The sequence below is a fragment of the Moschus berezovskii genome, chromosome 17, assembly GCF_049115385.1.
Source record: "Moschus berezovskii isolate FMDL1 chromosome 17, NW_MosBer_1.0, whole genome shotgun sequence".
In the NCBI taxonomy this organism is placed as follows: Eukaryota; Metazoa; Chordata; class Mammalia; order Artiodactyla; family Moschidae; genus Moschus; species Moschus berezovskii.
This window is the reverse complement of record NC_142476.1, coordinates 41,512,570-41,531,757: the sequence shown is the minus strand read 5'-3', so window position 1 is coordinate 41,531,757 and position 19,188 is coordinate 41,512,570. Positions and strand designations below refer to the sequence as shown.

At 55.3% G+C, this 19,188-nt stretch overlaps 1 protein-coding gene across 1 annotated transcript in view; it reads right to left on the bottom strand.

The window, feature by feature from the left end:
• The window catches only part of PRKCZ (protein kinase C zeta), a 103,435-nt gene that overhangs the window by 11,208 nt on the left and 73,039 nt on the right, over positions 1–19,188 (bottom strand). The window contains exons 5-10 of the mRNA XM_055419381.2: positions 17,412–17,497; positions 11,238–11,369; positions 10,579–10,660; positions 9,210–9,262; positions 8,028–8,216; positions 4,721–4,818 (exon numbers count right to left, since the gene is read on the bottom strand). Coding sequence (XP_055275356.1) covers positions 4,721–4,818; positions 8,028–8,216; positions 9,210–9,262; positions 10,579–10,660; positions 11,238–11,369; positions 17,412–17,497 — 640 coding nt within the window. The remainder of the gene's footprint in view (positions 1–4,720; positions 4,819–8,027; positions 8,217–9,209; positions 9,263–10,578; positions 10,661–11,237; positions 11,370–17,411; positions 17,498–19,188) is intronic.

Sequence of the window (19,188 nt, the reverse complement as noted above, 5' to 3'; positions counted from 1 at the left end):
TGCCAGGGGGCAGGAGGGGACAATCTGAGACGCTTTCCTTGTCTCAGGGCCAAGTCAGGCCAGCCTCTCTCCCCTATGGGGCAGATCACCAGCCTCACTCAGCGGGGACCCAGATGACACGGGACAGTGCTGAGATCAAGAGTAATGCCACCAGCATCTGACCACACCCCCTCCCCAACCCGTGTCTATCGATAGGGCTTTACTGGAACACTGCCTGCATCTGTCTGCACCCCAGTGAGTAGCTGTCATAGAGACCACGTGGCCCTCAAAGGTGATACTACTATCTGGTCTTCTGAGAAAAAGTGCTGACCCCCGGTATAAAAAAATAACAAGAACACAGTTCTCAAAACTCTCACGAAATGTCAGGTGCTGTTCTAAGCACACCTGTTTATGAAACTTAACCCAAGAACTGCACGGTAGGTTCTAGGAGTTTCCTTATTTTACAGACAGGGACAATGAGATGCTGGGAGGTCAAGTAATTTTCCCGGGACCACAGTTACTGTCTATGAGATCTGATACTGGGCGGCTTGGAGGAATCCAGAACCCACACCTGGAGCCCCACTTCCAGTTATAGACCCCCCAATCACAGGGTGGCCGCCCCTGTCCCCTTGGAGCTAGGGGACAAAAGAAAGAAACAGAGGAAGCAGACAAGGGCCCGGGCTTCCGATGATGAAGGACAGACAAGAAAGAAGGTCAAAACCAAAGGGGCATTTCAGGATGGACCAGCCTTGTTCCCAAAGAAACCACAGATCAGAAATGCTAGGCAACCCCTGGACCCACGTGGTCAGAACCTAGTCCCTGACTCAGAAGGATGCTCACATGATCCTGCTTGCTCACTGTGAGCAAGCAGACCAGACAGAGACCACGGCTCAGGGACAGACACTGACAGAGAGGAAATTGATGACACCAGCCCAGAGAAGCCTCCTCCTGGATCAGAGGACAAACAAGCCCCCACCTCCCCGTAAAGAACGTGTGCCCAACACACCACCCAACACATAGCTGAGTTCCAGGGCAAGGGCGACTGGGCTGCTGCTGATGCTAAGTTGCTTCAGTCATGTCTGACTCTATGCGACCCCATAAACGGCAGCCCACCAGGCTCCCCCATCCCTGGGATTCTCCAAGCAAGAACACAGGAGTGGGTTGCCATTTCCTTCTCCAGTGCATGAAAGTGAAAAGTGAAAGTGAAGTTGCTCGTGACTGGGCTGAGTCTGGCTCAAATGCAGGTGCTTTCACACGTGAAGGACGCCTGGAACGTGAACCGCACGTTCACAGGAGACACGCCTGATGATGAAATCAGGCAAAGTAGGAGAGACCAAAACAGCAAAGCAGCTGAAGACACTGAGGATATCACTACTGAGAAAATATGAAAAGTACAGCATGCAAAACTGGGCAGCAGGGAAGCCACCATCTGATACGCCCTTCTCCCCACGTGTGCCCTCATGCTGAGACTCTAGCCCACGGGGTCGGGGCTGCACGTGGATCATTTCAGGGAATCTGCATGGAGAACAGAGGCTGATGTGGCTCCGCCCACACCCGCTGTCACTCAGAACCCCGCTTTCTATTCTGGGTTTAAATTATGACAGGAACAAATGCTCTACCTTTTGAAAGTACTATGACTCATGCTCCTAGGGAGGGGGCACCTGCCCTCTCAAGGTCAAAGCTGATTCCTGTCGGGTTCACAGCCTCTTGTGCAGGTTCTTGCATTGTGGCCGCTGGTGTGTCCCATGAGCACGTCCGCCATCTCCAGGGCCCCCAGGAACCAGTTCTCCCCAACCCCTGTCAGGAGTAGGTGATCAGGCTGGGCCCTGGGTCTGCTCACTGCAGGCCCACCTGCTCCCCTTCTGGTAACTGCTCATAAGAAGCTGGACCTTATTCACTAGGTTTTTGCTGCTGGGAGCCCATGGGCACAGCTCAGCTTGAGCAGGTGTCGACTGTTTGGCAGCACTGCAGGGGCTCAGTGGGCCCCTGGCCCCATGGCAGGTGCTCAGGGGCGACAACTCATGAGGAGCCTGGAGGAGGTGGTGCGGCAACTGGCAGGTGCCCTGGCCATTTTCCCACAGCTGTCCTGAATGCTGTAGGCCTCACTGCCCCCTGCAGTGTCCACTCTGGTCTGCGTGGGGGTCCTGGTGGCTGCACTTGTCAGATGCTTTCCGACTCGGTGGGTTCTATGTCAACAATGCCATCCACAGACTTGCAAAGGAGGTCTGCCCAGTGCAGACCCCTCCCGGCCCCCGAGCCAGCTCTGCACTGGGTGTCTGTCCATCCCAAGGTCCCCGTCAGCCAACACATGCGGGACCTGGAACTCCTGTGGGCATGTCATGACCTCTTACTATTTTCTCATTAATCAGAGAGTCAAGTGAACTCTGACACATGCTCACCATGCCTCTTCACCGAGAACGTGACGGCACTTACAGAATCATCCTTTATCACTGTGACTGCCCATGAGGAGCCAGGATCAACCAACTGCTCGAAGCATGAGAACAGCCTGCCTGGCCCAGTTCTTAGGGAGTTCATACTGAGGGGCTGGGTCCAAGCAGGTACTGAGAAACAGTCTGGGAAAGACACCTCCCCAACCATCCAGGTTTCAGGTGCTTCTAGAGGTTACTCCCGGGTTCTGTAACATTGGGCTTCCCTGGTGGCTCAGAGGTTAAAGTGTCTGCCCGCAATGCGGGAGACCTGGGTTCTATCCCTGGGTCGGGAAGATCCCCTGGAGAAGGAAATGGCAACCTGCTCCAGTATTCTTGCCTGGAGAATCCCATGGACAGAGGAGCCTGGTAGGCTACAGTCCACGGGGTCGCAAAGAGTCAGACACGACTGAGCAACTTCACTTTCACTTTCTGTAACCTTAGAGGCAAGGAAACTAGACACGGACGATAACTACTCCAGGGTGCCTCCGGCTGTGGTGCTGAAGGCTCTATACGAGTCTTCTCACGGCGGTCTGGAAAGGCAGTATCACGCATGCCTGTATCGTGGGGATCACACAGGGGTGATCCTAACTTTAATGCACCTGGGAGCATGTGAACCGGAGGGTTGCCAGGGCGTGGGCTCGGAGGGCGCTGTGCTCCCAGCACCGAAGCTGGAAGTGAGGCTAAAATATCTGACCCCTGTCTGTCCACACTCTTCATGTTCCATGTAGTAGAGTTAACAGAACATCACAGTAAAACCCATTTTAGAATCCATTTAGGAAGAGTGAAATCAGGAGCATGCCGTCCCTAGGGTCTGTCCCATATCCCAGCGTCCGGTCAGGGCCAAACAGAGGCATGGAAAGTACACCGAACACAAGTGCTGGGCTCTCCATGCACCCCGGGTTGGGGAAGAAGAGGTGAGGAAAGGGCTGCAAGGCAAAGATGGACAGACTGGGGTGGAGCCTGGTCACAGGGCCTCATCCACACGCCTAGGAGCCTGGATGTTTCCCAGAAGCAACTGGGAAAGTGGTCAGGGTCAGAAGTTTCAGATCCGTGTTTTCAAATATGGCTCAGTTTCTGCATGGGGGAACTGACAACCTGGTGCCCCAGGAACCAGATGACCCGAGAGGCTGTGGCCAGGATTCAGGGGGAGAAAACGGAGGAGGCTGAGGCCCTCTCAGGAGGCAGAATCACTGAGCTTGGGGACAGGGCTGGGGGACAACTGCAGACCTGGGGAAAGGCCAGTTCTGTGGGAACAGGGGGGTGGAGATGGAGGAGGTGAGGGGGCACATGGGGGTGGGGGGTGACTCACTGCTCGTTCACAGGGGACCCTGAGCAGAGACAGTGAGCACAGCGGGGCTGAAACCGCTCTGCTGCACGCCGACTCCAGTGGAGTCACCGGCTCCCTGCGCTGATGCAAACCCTCCCCAAACGGTGAGCTTGCTTCACGCGATCACACTGCAGAAACACTGCATCTGCCCTGGACACCTGCTGCTTACTGGGAGCCTGGGATGTGGCACGTGTTAGGTAGAGATGCCTACATGACTCACCCAAGTAAACCCCAGGTTTCACAATTCCTTCCAGAGGAATTCAAGGAGTCCCGTGGGACCCCACGCGGAGGGACTCGACCAGTGCGTGCTCAGGTTCCTCCCAACTTTACCTCGAGCATCTTTGCCTTTTGCCAATTTTGCTTTATACCCTTTGCTTTATACCCTTTCCTGGCAGTAAGTCTCAGCCTTGAATTCAACAATGTGTTAAGTCCTGCAAGTTCTCCTAAGTCACCGAACCTGGGGGCGGGGCCTGAGGACTCTGACCCAGAATACAGTAATTTTTCAAATAAAACAAATTGTGTGAGTTCAAGTTATCTGGCCAAGAAAATTCCAAATTGAGTATATGCTGAATATCATAGAAAAGTAGTTCCAACCATTTTAAAGCAGAAATCTAACATATACAAAGCTTTTAAGTGAAGCTCCTGGTGTTTATTACTTTTTTCTACTCTCAGTGAGACCCACAAGCACAGAGACAGACCTCCCACTCACAGGGCCATACCAGCACCCAATCCCACGCTTGTATCCCATGCAGTGGGATGTGCTCAATAAATATTTTGTAAATAGAATGAAAGAATTCAGCTTCATTTGTATGAAATTCAAGTCATATGACACTAGCTGAGAACAAAGTTAAGTGATGAACCGAAAAGCCCCCACACTTGCAAACAAGAGGACCCCGCAGATGGGAGCGGAAACCTCATACCAACTAAGCCTTTCCGCAGTTCAGACTAGAGAGCAGCAGAATCCCAGAAACACCCCTTATCTTACCGACTTGTTGTCTGGAAGCAGGAGTGTAAGCCGACCAGGAAAGGGTTGCTGGATGCCTGCTCAAACACGTGCTTCTCTGTCTGTACCCAGTCAATATCCTGAAATAGAAGCCAGGGAGCGTGAATACTTCACAGACATCCTGGGGAAGGGGAGGCAAGAGAGGAGCTCTGTCAACTCTGCTTGAAGGGAGACAATGCAGAGAGGAAAGAAAATGCCCCCTAAGACATTCTCCATCCCCACCGTTGTCCCCGTTACCATCCGCCACCTTCACTGTCATCACCACCATCCTCACCATTATCACCATCACTGTCATCACCACCATCCTCACCATTATCACCATCACCGTCATCAACACAATCCTCACCATCACCACCACCACACTGACCCCCACCTCCATCGCCACCAACATCACTGTCATCTCCATTACCTTCACCACCATCCCCACCACAATCACCATCTTTATTACCATCAGGATCATTACTCACCATTTCTACCAAAGCATTGCTAAAGCCACCATCACCAGCTGTGAGTTGGCCTCATGTGTTGCCCACGGTGCCGTGGACGGTTTGTATTATCGTCTCCACTTAAGACAGGAGGAACAGAGAATGGAGGATTCCCCACACCCCACACTCATCTCCCAAGCACCAGCCCCCACAATGGGACTGTCTCCCTCACAGTCCACACTGAAACCTGGAGAAAAGTCAGCCTGACAGTCCCAGCTTTGGTTCCATTCCAACCCGAGAAAGAAGAGCTCCATGAGGCCCAGGCCCCCAGATTCCCTAAGTTAAACCCCTTCTTTCAGGGAAAGTGAGAGGGAATGAGATGTGTTTGGAGTAGCCTGCCTTCCCCCAAGGTATTTGGGAAAAATTAGCAAACTCTCAGTGAGCACACATTTGGAGGGCCAAAGATCATCTGGGTTCCTCATCCTAGGCTGGGTCCTGATCCCTCTGACCTCCACCCGCCGAGGAGATGCTCTGGGAGGAATGGCTTCATCTGACAAGCCCTACCCACCCGAGCTCTGCTTGCTCATGTGATGTCCACCTGGTGTCTCCACTCGGAGTCTCAAGTGCAAAGCCGGCCTTAAACAGCCCTCAACCATCCCTGTCTGTTCTCTAAGGCGCCTGGCCGCCCAGGTGCTCAGGAAGGAAACCTCAGTGGGTACATGATACCCCCTCCCCAACATGGAGGCCGAGCCCCCCGGTCTGCCTTCCTCCCGCCTGCTGGACTCCCCAGGCTGTTGTAACAAAATGCCACAGAGTGCTGGGCTTTCACACTCCAGACTGCATCCTCTCGTTGTTTTGAGGCAGAAACCTGAGCTCAGGTGTGGGCAGGGCCACGCTCTCGCACAGGTCCCCACGGAGGGTCCTTCCTGCACCTCCAGGGGCCTCTGGCTCCTCTCCACCTCCCTCTTAACAGCTTTACACTGTGTTTTTCCTTCTGTGTCAAATTTTTCCCTGCCTTTCTCTAAAAGGACACTTTGTCCCTGGATTTAAGGCCCCTCCAGATAATCTAGAGTGACCATCCCAGGATCCGTAATCACTTCTCACCAAATAAGGTCCTGCTCACAGGTTCTAGGGACTAGATGTGGGCCACCCCTTAGTCCACCGATCAGGGCCCAGGCCCGAGGCCACAGGATGGCAGAGTCTCACAAATGCACAGAGCTGGCCCATTTGCCAGTTCCTAGAGTCTCATTCTGCTGCTGCTTCTGCTGAGTCACTTCAGTTGTGTCCGACTCTGTGCAACCCCATAGACGGCAGCCCACCAGGCTCTCCCATCCCTGGGATTCTCCAAGCAAGAACACTGGAGTGGGTTGCCATTTCCTTCTCCAATGTGTGAAAGTGAAAAGTGAAAGTGAAGTCGCTAAGTCATGTCTGCCTCTTAGCAACCCCATGGACTGCAGCCCACCAGGCTCCTCCGTCCATGGGATTTTCCAAGCAAGAGTACTGGAGTGGGGTGCCATTGCCTTCTCCGTGATTCTCCTGAGACCACCTCAAAGTCCAGGCTCCAGCCCTGGCTATGTGATGATGCCAGGATCAACCACAGCAGTAACCCTCCTTCTCAGCATTCTAGAAACTGCCCCACCCCCAAAGACACCATCAACCCTCCAGCCAGCCGTGCACTGGGCAAGGACTTGGAATCAACTTGCAGGGCTGTGACCAGCAGTGAAGACGCCGGCTGGGCCCCACACCTCCCTGCGGCTCTGCTTCCTCAGCTGAGAGGCAGGGCTGCACCAGCTCAGTTGTGAGCTCAACACCAGCGGCTGGCGGCCAGCTAGGCGGTGTGTGCACTGCACAAATGCACTTGCTGGGAGGGCAGGTGGGAACCTTGTGAAGCCCTGGCTCCGCCCTCTGAGCTGCGAGCCTGGGCAGCCCTCCCGTGGCCCCCACTCCACGTGTATCAAGTTGTCTCACAGTGACATCATCATTGCTCCCTCTGAAGTCACTCTCTGCTTCTAAGGGACGTAACCCCCATTCAGGGATCAAAGAATAGATCTAAAGTACACAGAGCCAAGAAGCCCATGAAAAGGTGCTGAATGCCTGTCAAAGCCACTAAACACCCGCTAGGACAGCGATAATCAAAAAATAGAACACAGCCAGTATCAGCAAGAATGGGCAGAAGTGAGACCCTCGTGCGTTGCTGGTGAGAACATAAAACGACACAGGGGAAGACGGTTCAGCTGTTCCTCAGAGTGAAACACAAGATGACCCTACAACCTGGCAGTCCCCTCCCGGGTAACACCCAGAGGAGTGAAAACAGGGACTCAGACAGCCACACAGACGTTCACAGCAGCCGGAAATGGAGACAAGCCATGTGTTCATCAGGGGCAGACACACAGGCCGAACGGGGCCTGTCCATAAAACAACAAGACTGAAGCCTAGAAAAGGAGGAGAAGGTGCCGCGCCTCGATACACTTGGATGGACCGTGAGAACGAGATGCTCCGTCAGAGAAGCCAGACATAGAAGGTCCCACAGCGCATGGTCCCATTTACATGCAGCGTCCAGAACAGGCAAATGCACAGAGACAGAAGCGGCTGGGAGGCTGTGGGGCTGGAAGAGACCGGGGAGAGACTGCTCACAGGGAGGAAATGTGGGCTGGGTGGCAGCGACAGTTACCCAATATCATGAATGCGCTAAAAGTCACTAAACCGCACACTGGAAAGCGGTAAAGGCGCACGTTTTGTTCTGTGCACTTACTTGCACGCAGAGCAGCAGAAAGGGAGGCCTGGCGTGCTGCAGGCCATGTATCGCAGGGCTGGACACGACTTGGCGACTGAACAACAACAACAGGGAACAGATGCAGTCTCACCTCGTCGTCATGGACCAGCTCCTTCTTTACCACCTTCATGGCGTAGACCTGGTCGTTCTTCTTCAGCCGCACCAGCAGCACCTTGGCATAGCTCCCGCGCCCGATGACCCTGATCAGGTCGAAGTCCTGCAGCCCGAGCCCCTGAGATATCTTGATCCCGTCCATCCCGTCAATGACTGGCTTGAGGTCCTGACGGGGGCGGACAAGATGGGAGGAAGTGGGAGGGGACTCATCCTCACCCATGCCCTCCCCACCCAGGAGCAGACCCCGAGAGCTTCTGATGGAAGAAGCAGAGATCCAGGCGCCATCACCAGTCACAGGTGGCCCCTCTGTGAGCCAGGAGAGATTCTCAGGGCCAGCCTGCCCTGACTGCTGAGGAGGTGACCATGGGCTCACACACCCCAGGGCCATTGGTGCTGGGACCAGGAGCTCACCTGGCTCTCCCTGGGGCACACACAGCATAACCTGATAATGCCTTAGGAGACCCGCCACAGCAAGCATCACTAGAAGTGACAGTCGGTGGCAGGGCAGGGCCACGTGGGCACGCACGCCCCTCCTGAGGACTCTCTGAGGAGGGTTCTGCTCCTGACTCATTGCAGACACAGACAACCAGGGAGAAAGAGCTCAAGTCCAGAGGGGACAAGGACCCTGGGAAAGGTGTGGCCTTGCCAGGTGCTGCAAGGAGGTTCTGCGGATGGAAGCTCCAGCTGGAACCGCCCTCGCACGGACCAAACTTCTGAGAGCCTCATTTATCACCCAGAGTAGAACTGTGATGTTGTGGTTGGTAACACAAAGTCCCTACTTGTTCAAAGGCCCCATTCCTGGCACAGAGCTCCTAACCCCAGGGGATTCCAGGTGCAAAGTGTCCCTTTGTCATGTTAATGAAGCACCTTGAGGGAAGCCTCCAGGTCACCTGAGGGTGTGGCTGGTTGCCAGGGGAACCAGCCCTGGGATTAGAGGGTCAGTCCCACCTCCTGTTCGGCAATTGCCTCGGTGCTAAATGTCTCTAAGACTTCTCAGACCTGTGACCCTGATGCCTCGGTGTATGCAATCCCCGATGCCCACCAGGCCGCGTCTCCCCGGACACTCCTAGTTCACCTTTAAGTTCCCACTGTGGCCCCAGAAATGAGCTGATGGACCTCTATAACAGACGCAGACACCGACAAGTCATTTTCTACTCACCTCAGAATCATCTTTAATGTTGTCATGTTTCCGGGTTGAAGAAATATAAGCAACTGGTGAAGAGAAAGAAAAAGGCGGGGCGCGGTGGTCACAGGCATCATCAGGGATGCGGCCCGGGACCCAGGGACCCCCACGGCCTCTGCCCCTCTGTGGACACGCAGGCCAGGCCAGGCCAGGCCACCTGGTGCTCAGGGGGAAGGCCTGGAGCAAATACTTCTGCCTCAACTAGAGACTTGGGAGAACACAGTTTCCAGAGCCCACCCCCACTTGCTGACTCTCAGCTTCTGGGGCCGAGGCCTGGGAATCTGCATTTGTGACAACTTTTCCTCATGGTTCTTCTAGAAGTGAGCGGGCAGAAGGGTTTGATGTCAAGCCTTCCAGTCTCTATTCTCAAGGTGTGTATATGGGTGGGCAGACAGGTGGGCACGTGGATGGATCGTGGGTGGATGGTGTGTAGATGGTGGGGGTGGGGGGAGAGTGGGTAGATATGTGTAGACGGTGTGTGGGTGGGTGAATGGTGGATGTGCGTGGATGGCGGGGGGGTGGAGAGTGGGTGAACGTGTGTGGATGGTGGGTGGGTGGATGTGTATGGATGGTGGGTGGGTGGATGGTGTGTGGATGGTGGGTGGGTGGATGTCTGTGGATGGCAGAGGGGTGGACGTGTGTGGATGGTGGGTGGGTGGATGTGTATGGATGGTGGGTGGGTGGACGGTGTGTGGATGGTGGGTGGGTGGATGTCTGTGGATGGCGGAGGGGTGGACGTGTGTGGATGGTGGGTGAGTGGACGTGCGTGGATGGCGGGTGGATGGTGGGTGGTGGGTGGGTGTCTCCTTTACACGAGGTGCTGTGCTACTCTGTGCTCCGTGGCCTCGTGTCACCCCTGGGGAAGGAACAAGTGTTTATCGAGTGAGGCCTAGGCTCTCGCACACCCTTGTGACCACGCACAGAACTGCAGAAGCTCAGAGCAGGGCCATTGGTCCAGATGGAATCAAAATTGCTTTCTGAATGCTTCTTAGCAGTTAAAAAAAAAACAAACCTCTCCACAACCAAAAAAAAAAACAAACCTACTGAAACCCAAGAACTATGCAATACTGGGCACAGCAGGCCTTTCCAGAGATGCGTACCTGTGGTGGCCGCTGCACTAGCGCCTCCTAGAACTCCCAAGGTTGGAACAGAGGGAACCCCAGCCCCCACCCCGACTCCCATGGGCAGCAGCACAGAGATGTGGGTGCCCAGGGCAGGCCAGCCCGCCCACCTCTGCTCTGGAGAGCCCGCCCCAGCCCTGCAGCAAGTGGCCATGCTCACAAGCCCTGGCTCGGGAGAGAGGAGGATCTAGAAAGGGTTCTGGGGGTGGGGGCAGCAGCCCTACTTCCATCGCTCTCCTCTGAGGGAAGGTCCACGTCGTCACTCTTGTCGTCCACTGCAGGCTCCTGGGAAGGCATGACGGAATCCTGCAGAGAGACAGGCCGAGTGACCAGGCAGCACCACACGGGACTTCTGGAGACACTGCGTGACCAGGACTCACCTGTCACACACACTGTGACGTCAAAACACACGTCATTCACCTGTTACAGCATCGCCCTGAACATGGCAAGATGAACACTGAAATTACCTGCGTTTCCACAGGCGAAGGTGACTGCTCAGCCCTCAGGCTCCACCCTTCCAGCAGGCACTTACAAAATGTGTCATTTCACAGAGTAACGCTTAGTCCCCTCAGCCCTGCCCTCATCATACAGCGGCCACAGTCAGGCCCTGGCTTCAGGTTCCATGGCTGACATCACAATCGAGGCAGCCCTCTATTGGTGGACCCTGGGGCCCCAAGAGTGCTGGTGGGCTCCTGGGGCTTGGGAACGGGGACTGACCCAACTGCTGACCCGGGCCATCACTCTGCAGCCCCTACGTCACTCCCTCTTCTCATCTAGTGGGTAGCAAGGACGGGGTTAGGATCCCAGCTGGGCAGGGGGAGGCCGAGGGTCCCCAGGGGCAGCAGCGTGGACTGCAACCCAGCCGGCTGAGGTGTCCACTCACCATATGCCTGCTGCAGGTCAGTGGGACGAGCACGTAGCAGCGCTTATGGACCAGCAATTTGCAGTGGATGCACCTGTAGCCCTGCCTCGCGAGGCCCCATATCCTCTCGCTGCACTGGCCGCAGTACGCTCTCTGCATGGACAAGAACAGGCACCGTCAGCCAGGCCCAGTGCCCCCGTGGTCCCTCCACACTGAGGGGACATGTAGCCAGGCCAGGAAGATGCCCTGTAGCTTCTTCACACCTGGTACCAGGCCCCATCCAGGCCCAGTAGCCCCGGCACTATGCTCCCATAGGCCCTTGTGGGCAGGTAACGAGACCCCTCCATGGGCAGAGCCTCCTTGCCTGCAGGACCTGGAGCAGGGTCGCAGATCCAGCCTTGCTGTGCTGAGAACAGCCAAGGGGCCCCGCCGGAGTGGAGTGACCCAGTTGAGAAGTTCGTGGGGGAGCCTGACCACTGCATGACCCTCGTCCAAACCCACATCACCCCTGCATGACAACCACAGAGGCAACCATGCCTGGCAACTGAATGCCTCTGGATTCTGAACTCCTCTGGGGCTCCATGCGATTCAATTCAGTTCAGTTGCTCGGTCATGTTCAACTCTTTGCATGGATTGCAGCGTGCCAGGCTTCCCTGTCCATCACCAACTCCTGGAGCTTGCTCAAATTCATGTCCATTGAATCAGTGATGCCATCCAACCATCTCATCCTCTGTTGTCCCCTTCTTCTCCTGCCTTCAATCTTGCCCAGCATCAGGATCTTTTCCAATGAGTCAGTTCTTTGCATCAACTGGCCAAGGTACTAGAGTATCAGCTTCAGCATCAGTCCTTCCAGTGAATATTCAGGACTGATTTCCTTTAGGACTGACTGGTTGGATCTCCTTGCTATCCAAGGGACTCTCAAGAGTCTTCAACACCACAGTGCCTTTGAGTGTTTGAGTGTCTCCTGCAGAAGTACAGGTTAGCAATGGCCTGAGACAGGGGCAGGGACTCTGGGTGCAGACCTGGGTGTGGTATAAGCCCTCTTGGAGGAGGTCTCCATTAACCCTGCCATAGAGCCATCAGAACTTACACAGGACTGGGGAAACAGACTCTCGGAGGGCACAAACAAAACCTTGTACGCTCCAGGATCTAGGACAAAGGAGCAGTGATCCCACAAGAGACTGACCCAGACTTGCCTGTGAGTGTCCATGCTAGTACTAATCCACCCTAGTATTTTTCTCAGCATTTTAAAAAGATTTTAAATGGTCAATCTTTATGCCTCTTGGTTATAAACACTTGAAACTCATGATCATGATTGGCTCATTTGGTGAGGTTTTTGTAATTTTGGAAGTCACAAAATGCAAAGATGAGTGTGTCCAGAAGTGGGGTCACCCGTCCACCACTTGGAGCCCAAGTTGTTTCCTTGGTTACATGGTGTCCGTATGTTGGCAGGCTCCCGCTTACTTCTGTTCCAGCCATATCTCATTTACATGTTTTACCCTCTTTTGCCATTTTTAACAAATTTCTTTCCTTCAAGAAAGTCTCAAATTGCTCCTGGAGAACAAAAAGGATGCACTGTACTGGCGCTGACCAGAGCGCATCTTCCCCAACAGTGGGCCAAGGGTGCAGGACTGGCTACTGGTGGCCAGTGGGCACAAGGAACTCATTTTCCCCCAGGAAGGAGCCTCTCCCCCACACAGAGCACATATATCTCAGTCACAGCCACATGGCCAGCACCTGGGATGATGCCCAGCACACAGTGGGAGCCCAGTAAAGCTCTGCTGAAGACAAGTCCATGCACGCACACACATGCGCACATGCACACATGCATACTCACACATACATCTCACTGCTTACAACTTCAGGATAAGAAGCATGTATCCAAGTCCCCCACACTGCTGGAGTTGTCCCGCCCTAAGGAGGCAAACACAAGTGACGGGGTTCCCTCTGGGAATGGCCCAAGAGACAGTGGATGGCCGCGAAGGCCAGATGGGAGGTCAGCCACAGGGTCACCCCTCCTGAGAGCTCTGACTCTGGCCAGTCCCGTTTAATACTGGCACTGACGCCTCCACCCAGAAGGGTGACTGCTCATGATCAAATCCAGGATTCAAGGAGGGAGCGTCAAGCTCAAGACTGCTTTCATCCCCGTTTCCAGCCCTGTTCTGTCAGCATTCATGGAAACATTAAAAAAATTCACGTCTTTGGGGACTTCCCTGGCAGTCTAAGAATCTGTCATGCAACGCAGCAGACGCAGGTTCAATTCCCGGTCAGGGAACCAAGATCCCACAAGCTGTGTGGAATAGCCAAAAAAGGAATAGTAATAATAAACAAAAATAAATAAAAAATATTTTAAAATAATTTAATAATAATAATTAAGCAATCTTCATCTCTCAGAAAATCACGTGAATTAAAAGGCCAATGGGTAAAAGCATGTTTCAGTCTGTCTCACAGGCTGCCCGGCCGGCCCCCTGCTCACGTTTTCAGTCATTGATCTCTGGGGCTGCTCTTACGTGGTCATGCTGACCGCAGAGTAGTAGAGTTGTAATAGAGACTGCCTGGCCCACCAAGCCTGAAGCATTTTACTCTCTGGCCCTTTGCAGGGGAGGTCTCCTCAGCTCGAAAAGCCCAGGAGAAATCCTCAACCAGCACAGCCAGCCCTGCTGGTGTCTTCACCCGGGTCTCCCCGCCCGCCTCTCACTCCATACTGTCCCTCCCTGCAGGAATCTCTGCGTATAATAAAGGTTGCAGTTCCCGAACCGTCCACCCAGGCAGTCCTGCAGCACAGGTGGCCCATGTGCCACTAGCGAGGCCCCTCCAGTTGCCCCAGGATGGGAAGGGGGCATATACAGTGCCAAGGCTCAAACCTCTGCACTGAGGGGTCAGGTGCAGGGGTTCTCACAGCACAGGGAGGGCACTCAGATGCTGCCCACCTGTGACAGTGAGGTGGCCACTCCTCTAGGATGGACTCATTGCACAGACAGCATGACAGAGCACCTTAGAGCCACTGAGCTTTTCCCCACTGCTTTCCAGAAAGCAGGGGTCTGGATCTGCACCCCCAGAAGTACAAGGACTGTCACTGCGTAAACAGCAGACTGGGGTGCTGGCAGCTCTGAATGTCCTGCGTTTCTCTGGTCACCAACAAGGTCAGGGCACCTGCACTCATGTGCAGTGACCACTCTTGTTCTAACTGACCACTCATACCCTTGCCCGACTTCTGACTCGGGCATTTAGCAGAAGTCCAGAACACTCTGGTACTAAACACACATACTGTCTTGATCTCTTATTCCACGTGTTGCTACAAACATCTTTCCTGCGTGTGTTTCATGTTCAATGTTTGAGGGCTGCAGAGGCCTGGCAAGTGATTATGGCTGAGTCTGAAGACCCACTCTCCCTGCGTCCCCCTGCCAGGTTTCTCTAGAGACCCACAGCGCTTCCGGATTTTGATTCTATTTTTGTGTGTGCGTGTGGCACTGCACGGCTTGTGGGATCTCAGTTCCGAACTGGGCCACGCCAGTGAACACCTTCCCTGATGATCTACCCCAACTCACTCTGCCGTGAACCCAGCCCTGGAGAGCCCCTCCCTGCTGACCCACACTCAACCACTGTCACACAGGGATGGATTGGATGACCGTCCACCCTTACAGGAGATGATTGCACCCTGGGTCCCAGGGCCAGGCTCTGACCGCCAGTTCTGTCCCACAGACTGGGCGTCCCCGTTGGCCCCCTCATGCTTCCTGTTCCAGGGTGGACGCTGCCCCGCTCTCCTCTCTCTGCAAGTCCCTGGCTGGGCCTCTCTCTCTGCTTGAGAAGATCAGTTGTGTCCAGTGAAGGGAGTTCCAGCCAGGGAGACTGACAGCCCTTGCTTTCATCCTTCAGTTCAGTTCAGTTCAGTCGCTCAGTCGTGTCCAACTCTTTGCGACCCCATGAATCACAGCACGCCAGGCCTCCCTGTCCATCACCAACTCCCGGAGTTCACTCAAACTCATGTCCATCGAGTCAGTGATGCCATCCAGCCATCTCATTCTCTGTCGTCCCCTTCTCCTCCCGCCCCCAACCTTTCCCAGCATCAGAGTCTTTTCCAGTGAGTCAACTCGTCACATGAGGTGGGCAAAGTATTGCAGTTTCAGCTTTAGCATCAGTCCTTCCAATGAACACCCAGGATTGATCTCCTTTAGAATGGACTGGTTGGATCTCCTTGCAGACCAAGGGACTCTCAAGAGTCTTCTCCTCAGGTCACCAGCAAAGATGGAGAGACATGACCTCCTTTGTCGGCTTGTCCCTGTGAGCCCTGCTGACCCTGCAGAGCCAGGCGTACAGCTCCTGAGACATGTGGAGTGACTGCCCAGCGAACACAGGTAGATGGTGTGGCCTCCAGACGTGGAGTCTGGGGACCCCAAGTGGGAAACCAGCCTGGGGACGAAGGTGACACGCCCACTTCCCCACCTGTGATAAGCCAGTTCCCGAAAGGCTGGGGGTATCAGGGTTGGCTCCCCACTTGGCCTCTTGGTGTTTGTTAGAAGCCTGTCGGTGCTCGGGGGAGAGCAGATGGGACAGGGCTAGAGGGGGTACCCTGACCCCAAATTCCTCCTCTTCCTTGGAGAGGAAAAGCCTTGCCCACAATTTTGGGGAGGGGGTATGGCCGGAGGAGTGCCAGGCTCTGCACCCGATGAACAGAGAAATGAGTCTTCCTCCTAGAACCTGTAGGCAGGAGAGGCCAGGCCCCTCCGAGCAGCCTTGTCAAGTAGGTGGGCTTCATCATGGGCCAGTGAGTCACTTTGTCAAGAAGGGCATGAATGGTTCCCTGAGATCCTTCAGGGTGGCTTGGCCCATCTGCCTGAGACCATCTCTGGCCAGAACTGAGCTGGGGCCCAAAGGCACAGGAGAGGAGCTGCCTGATCACAGGCTGGTCAGTCATCTGTTTCTTAAATAAACACGGGAGGGCAAGCAGAGGTACCTCGTGTCATCGGGGCTGGAAGTTTCGATTTCTCCAGGTTTCATCTTGTCTGTCTGGGTGGCTCACTGCAGTCTCACGTCCACACCCATCAGGTGGCCCGTCATCCCTGCAGCCCCCGCCCTCTGTCCACGCTCGGTGATGCCCAGCCTCCCCACGTTATCTGATGCCCCAAGGACCTCGTGTCCTCTTGTCATTGTCAGAGGTTCCAGGGCCCCCTTCTTCCTAACAGACACACTTCATTCCTCTCTCACTCCTGACACAGCCCCCGGGACCCCCTTGGCTGACTTTCCTCCAATCATTCATTACAGTGAACGACAAACCGCCACACTGTGTGTGTGTCTACTTTGTGCCAGGTGCAGGGACCAGCCTTCAGGGCAGGGTGCCTGGCATGCATGGGGGCCCAGGTCAGCAGATGTTCAGCTGCTGAATGGGACTCAGTGGTGTCCCCCAAACTCATGTCCACCCAGAAATGAGGTCAGATTGGGTCCTTGTCATGATGGGTGTCCTGGGGGTGAGGATTGGGGAGTGGGGGTGGGGTGCAGAGACAGGAAGTGGCAGAGGCTGGAGGGCTGTGCTCCCAGCCCAGGGGCTCTGAGTATGCCAGCAACCCTAGAAGCTACACAGAGGCAGGAAGGACTCTCCCTGAGAGCAGCCCGGCCCTGAGAGCAGTCCTTATTTTGGACTTCAGACACCAGACCAACCTGCTAAGCGCCTCGCCTGTGGTGCTCTGTGTGGGCAGCCCTGGGGCAGGCGGTCTTCAGCCATGGGGCCTCTGTAGGCACCTCCCTTTCCACACGGCAAAGGACAATGACAAAGCCACGCGAGCCCCGTGGTCTCTACAGGACACAGGGCAGCATGAGGAGAAACACCATACGTGTAGATATAAAGCCTTCGGTGTGAGCTGGGCAGTGGGGCCAGGGGCTGGAGGGCCACTATCGGGTCCTGGGCTTCACAGGACACCCTTGCAACCAGCAGGGGACACTGTGCGGTACATGCATCCTAGTTACGGGACAAATCCAGGGTCCCTTCTGAATGCCCATGGAGTCCCAGTGCCAGGACTGTGGTCACATGACGGGACACGGTACCTGGACGGGGGTCACGTGACAGGGACACAGAGGTCACATTTGTCAGAAAAGACCTGAGCTGGCGCCTTGCCGGCTCAGGGAGCTCGTGAAGGGCTTTTGGTCATCCAGGGCTGAGTGTGGAGCAGAGCCTGGCGTTCCTCCCGGGGGGGGACTCACCCTGTTAAAGCGCTTGGCCTGGAAGAGGTGGCCGTTGGCGCGGTACAGCTTCCGCCATCTTCTGGCTCCACGGCGGTAGATGGATTCTGGAAAGAACAGGAGAAGAGCATAAAGAAACAGTCTTGGGGCTGCAAGCCCAGCTCTACCACACGGGGGGTGGTGGGGACAGGCCGCCATTCCAGGCAGCCTAGGGAGGTGACCACGGAGCTGAGACGCCAGCACCCTCGCAGCTGTTCCACACCGCCAGCTGGGGAGACGGTGTCCCATATGACCCACAAGGACGGCCGTCTGCAAGGGGTTGGCTGTGAGACCACTGGGGCCTGTGTGCCCCCATGGGCTTCCTGTCCACTCCCTTCCCTCTGGGCGTGAAAACCAGGTCCCGCTCCACATGGGGACGGGCTCCATGGGAGCTAAGGGCTCTCTGAACCTTTACGCCCAATTGTCTGGGGAGGGACCCTGGCCGCCGGGAAGTCCACGGTCAGCCCGAGGCAGGCGTCCAGCCAGCACCAACCCCCTCCCCCGGCTCCCCTTCAAGAACAAACCTAGGGGCAGAAACAAAGCAAAACCAACCGCACATTTATGCTGAGTTGAAAGTCACCAAAAACATCACGTTCCCAACCTGCACCAGACTTGTGTGGAAGCAGCGGCTCATGAAACACGCCGAGCTACAAGTATGACCAGGACGGGCAGTTTCATTCCTCCTCAAAAACATTTCCATTTCCAACTTTGCTCCTTCCCAACGCTTTGAAAGTATGTGAAAACAAAATACTTGGGCTACAACGGGAAGCTTTGTGCTTTTACAGAGCTCCGTAGTGAAGGCGACTTTCATGAGAGTCAGGGAGCTGCCAGGAACATACAGAAGTGGAAACTGTAATGGAGTGTTTTTAAAACAAGCAAATGATCAGCTCTGGCTGGAACCTGTGAAACCTGGTCACAGTGACTGCAAAACTGGCTCCCCTCCCATTAAATGAAAGGTGAAGGGGGAAGCCAAGACGCCAACATGCAAACAGAACAGGGCTCCCCCACCTAGCTTACCCTAGGCTCCAAGGGTTCCTGCTGATGCCCCAGGGCCCCTGCCTGATCACAGGGTGTAGCCCTCCCAGCCAGATCTGGAGGAAGTCTGGCTCCCGGCAGGTCCCTGCTAACGTCCACAGGACTGACTGCCCTGTGTGTGGCGTTCACAACCCCCAGCACGTGGCGGGATAAGGCACTGACTGACAGACCCCGAGTCGCAGAGGGAGCCGGGTTATCAGGCAGGGACGTGGTGGCACAAGGCTCTGGCTGCTTCCAGTGTTCAGCATAAACACAGCACGAAAGCCTGAAAATGCATCCACAGGACGCCCTTCACATTTCAGTAAAGCCACCTGAAATAAGGAACTCAAAGATGTCCAAGCAGAGTCCAAGGGAGCCCCCAGCAGATCGGAAAGTTAGGCGAGGGGACAGAACAGAGCCCTTCGGGACTCCTATGTGTTAAGCAGGGCCGAGGGAACACAGGCGATGTCTTGTTGTCCACAGTGAGAGAAGCCGGGACCCCCGCTGTTGTGTCTTTCCCGATTACACGTGGAATCCCTGACTGCCCCCCTCAGCCCCTCTCTCCAGCCCCATGCATGGCTGTATTTGGAGGCGGGGCCCCCTAAGGAGGTCACTGAGTTCAGCGCTCATGCATGGGGCCCCCTGGTGGGATCAGTACCCTCATAAGAAGAGGAGGAGACACCTGACCTCTGTCTCCACCGCATGGGGACCCAGCTGGGGCAGTGTCTCTAAGCCACGAAGAGGG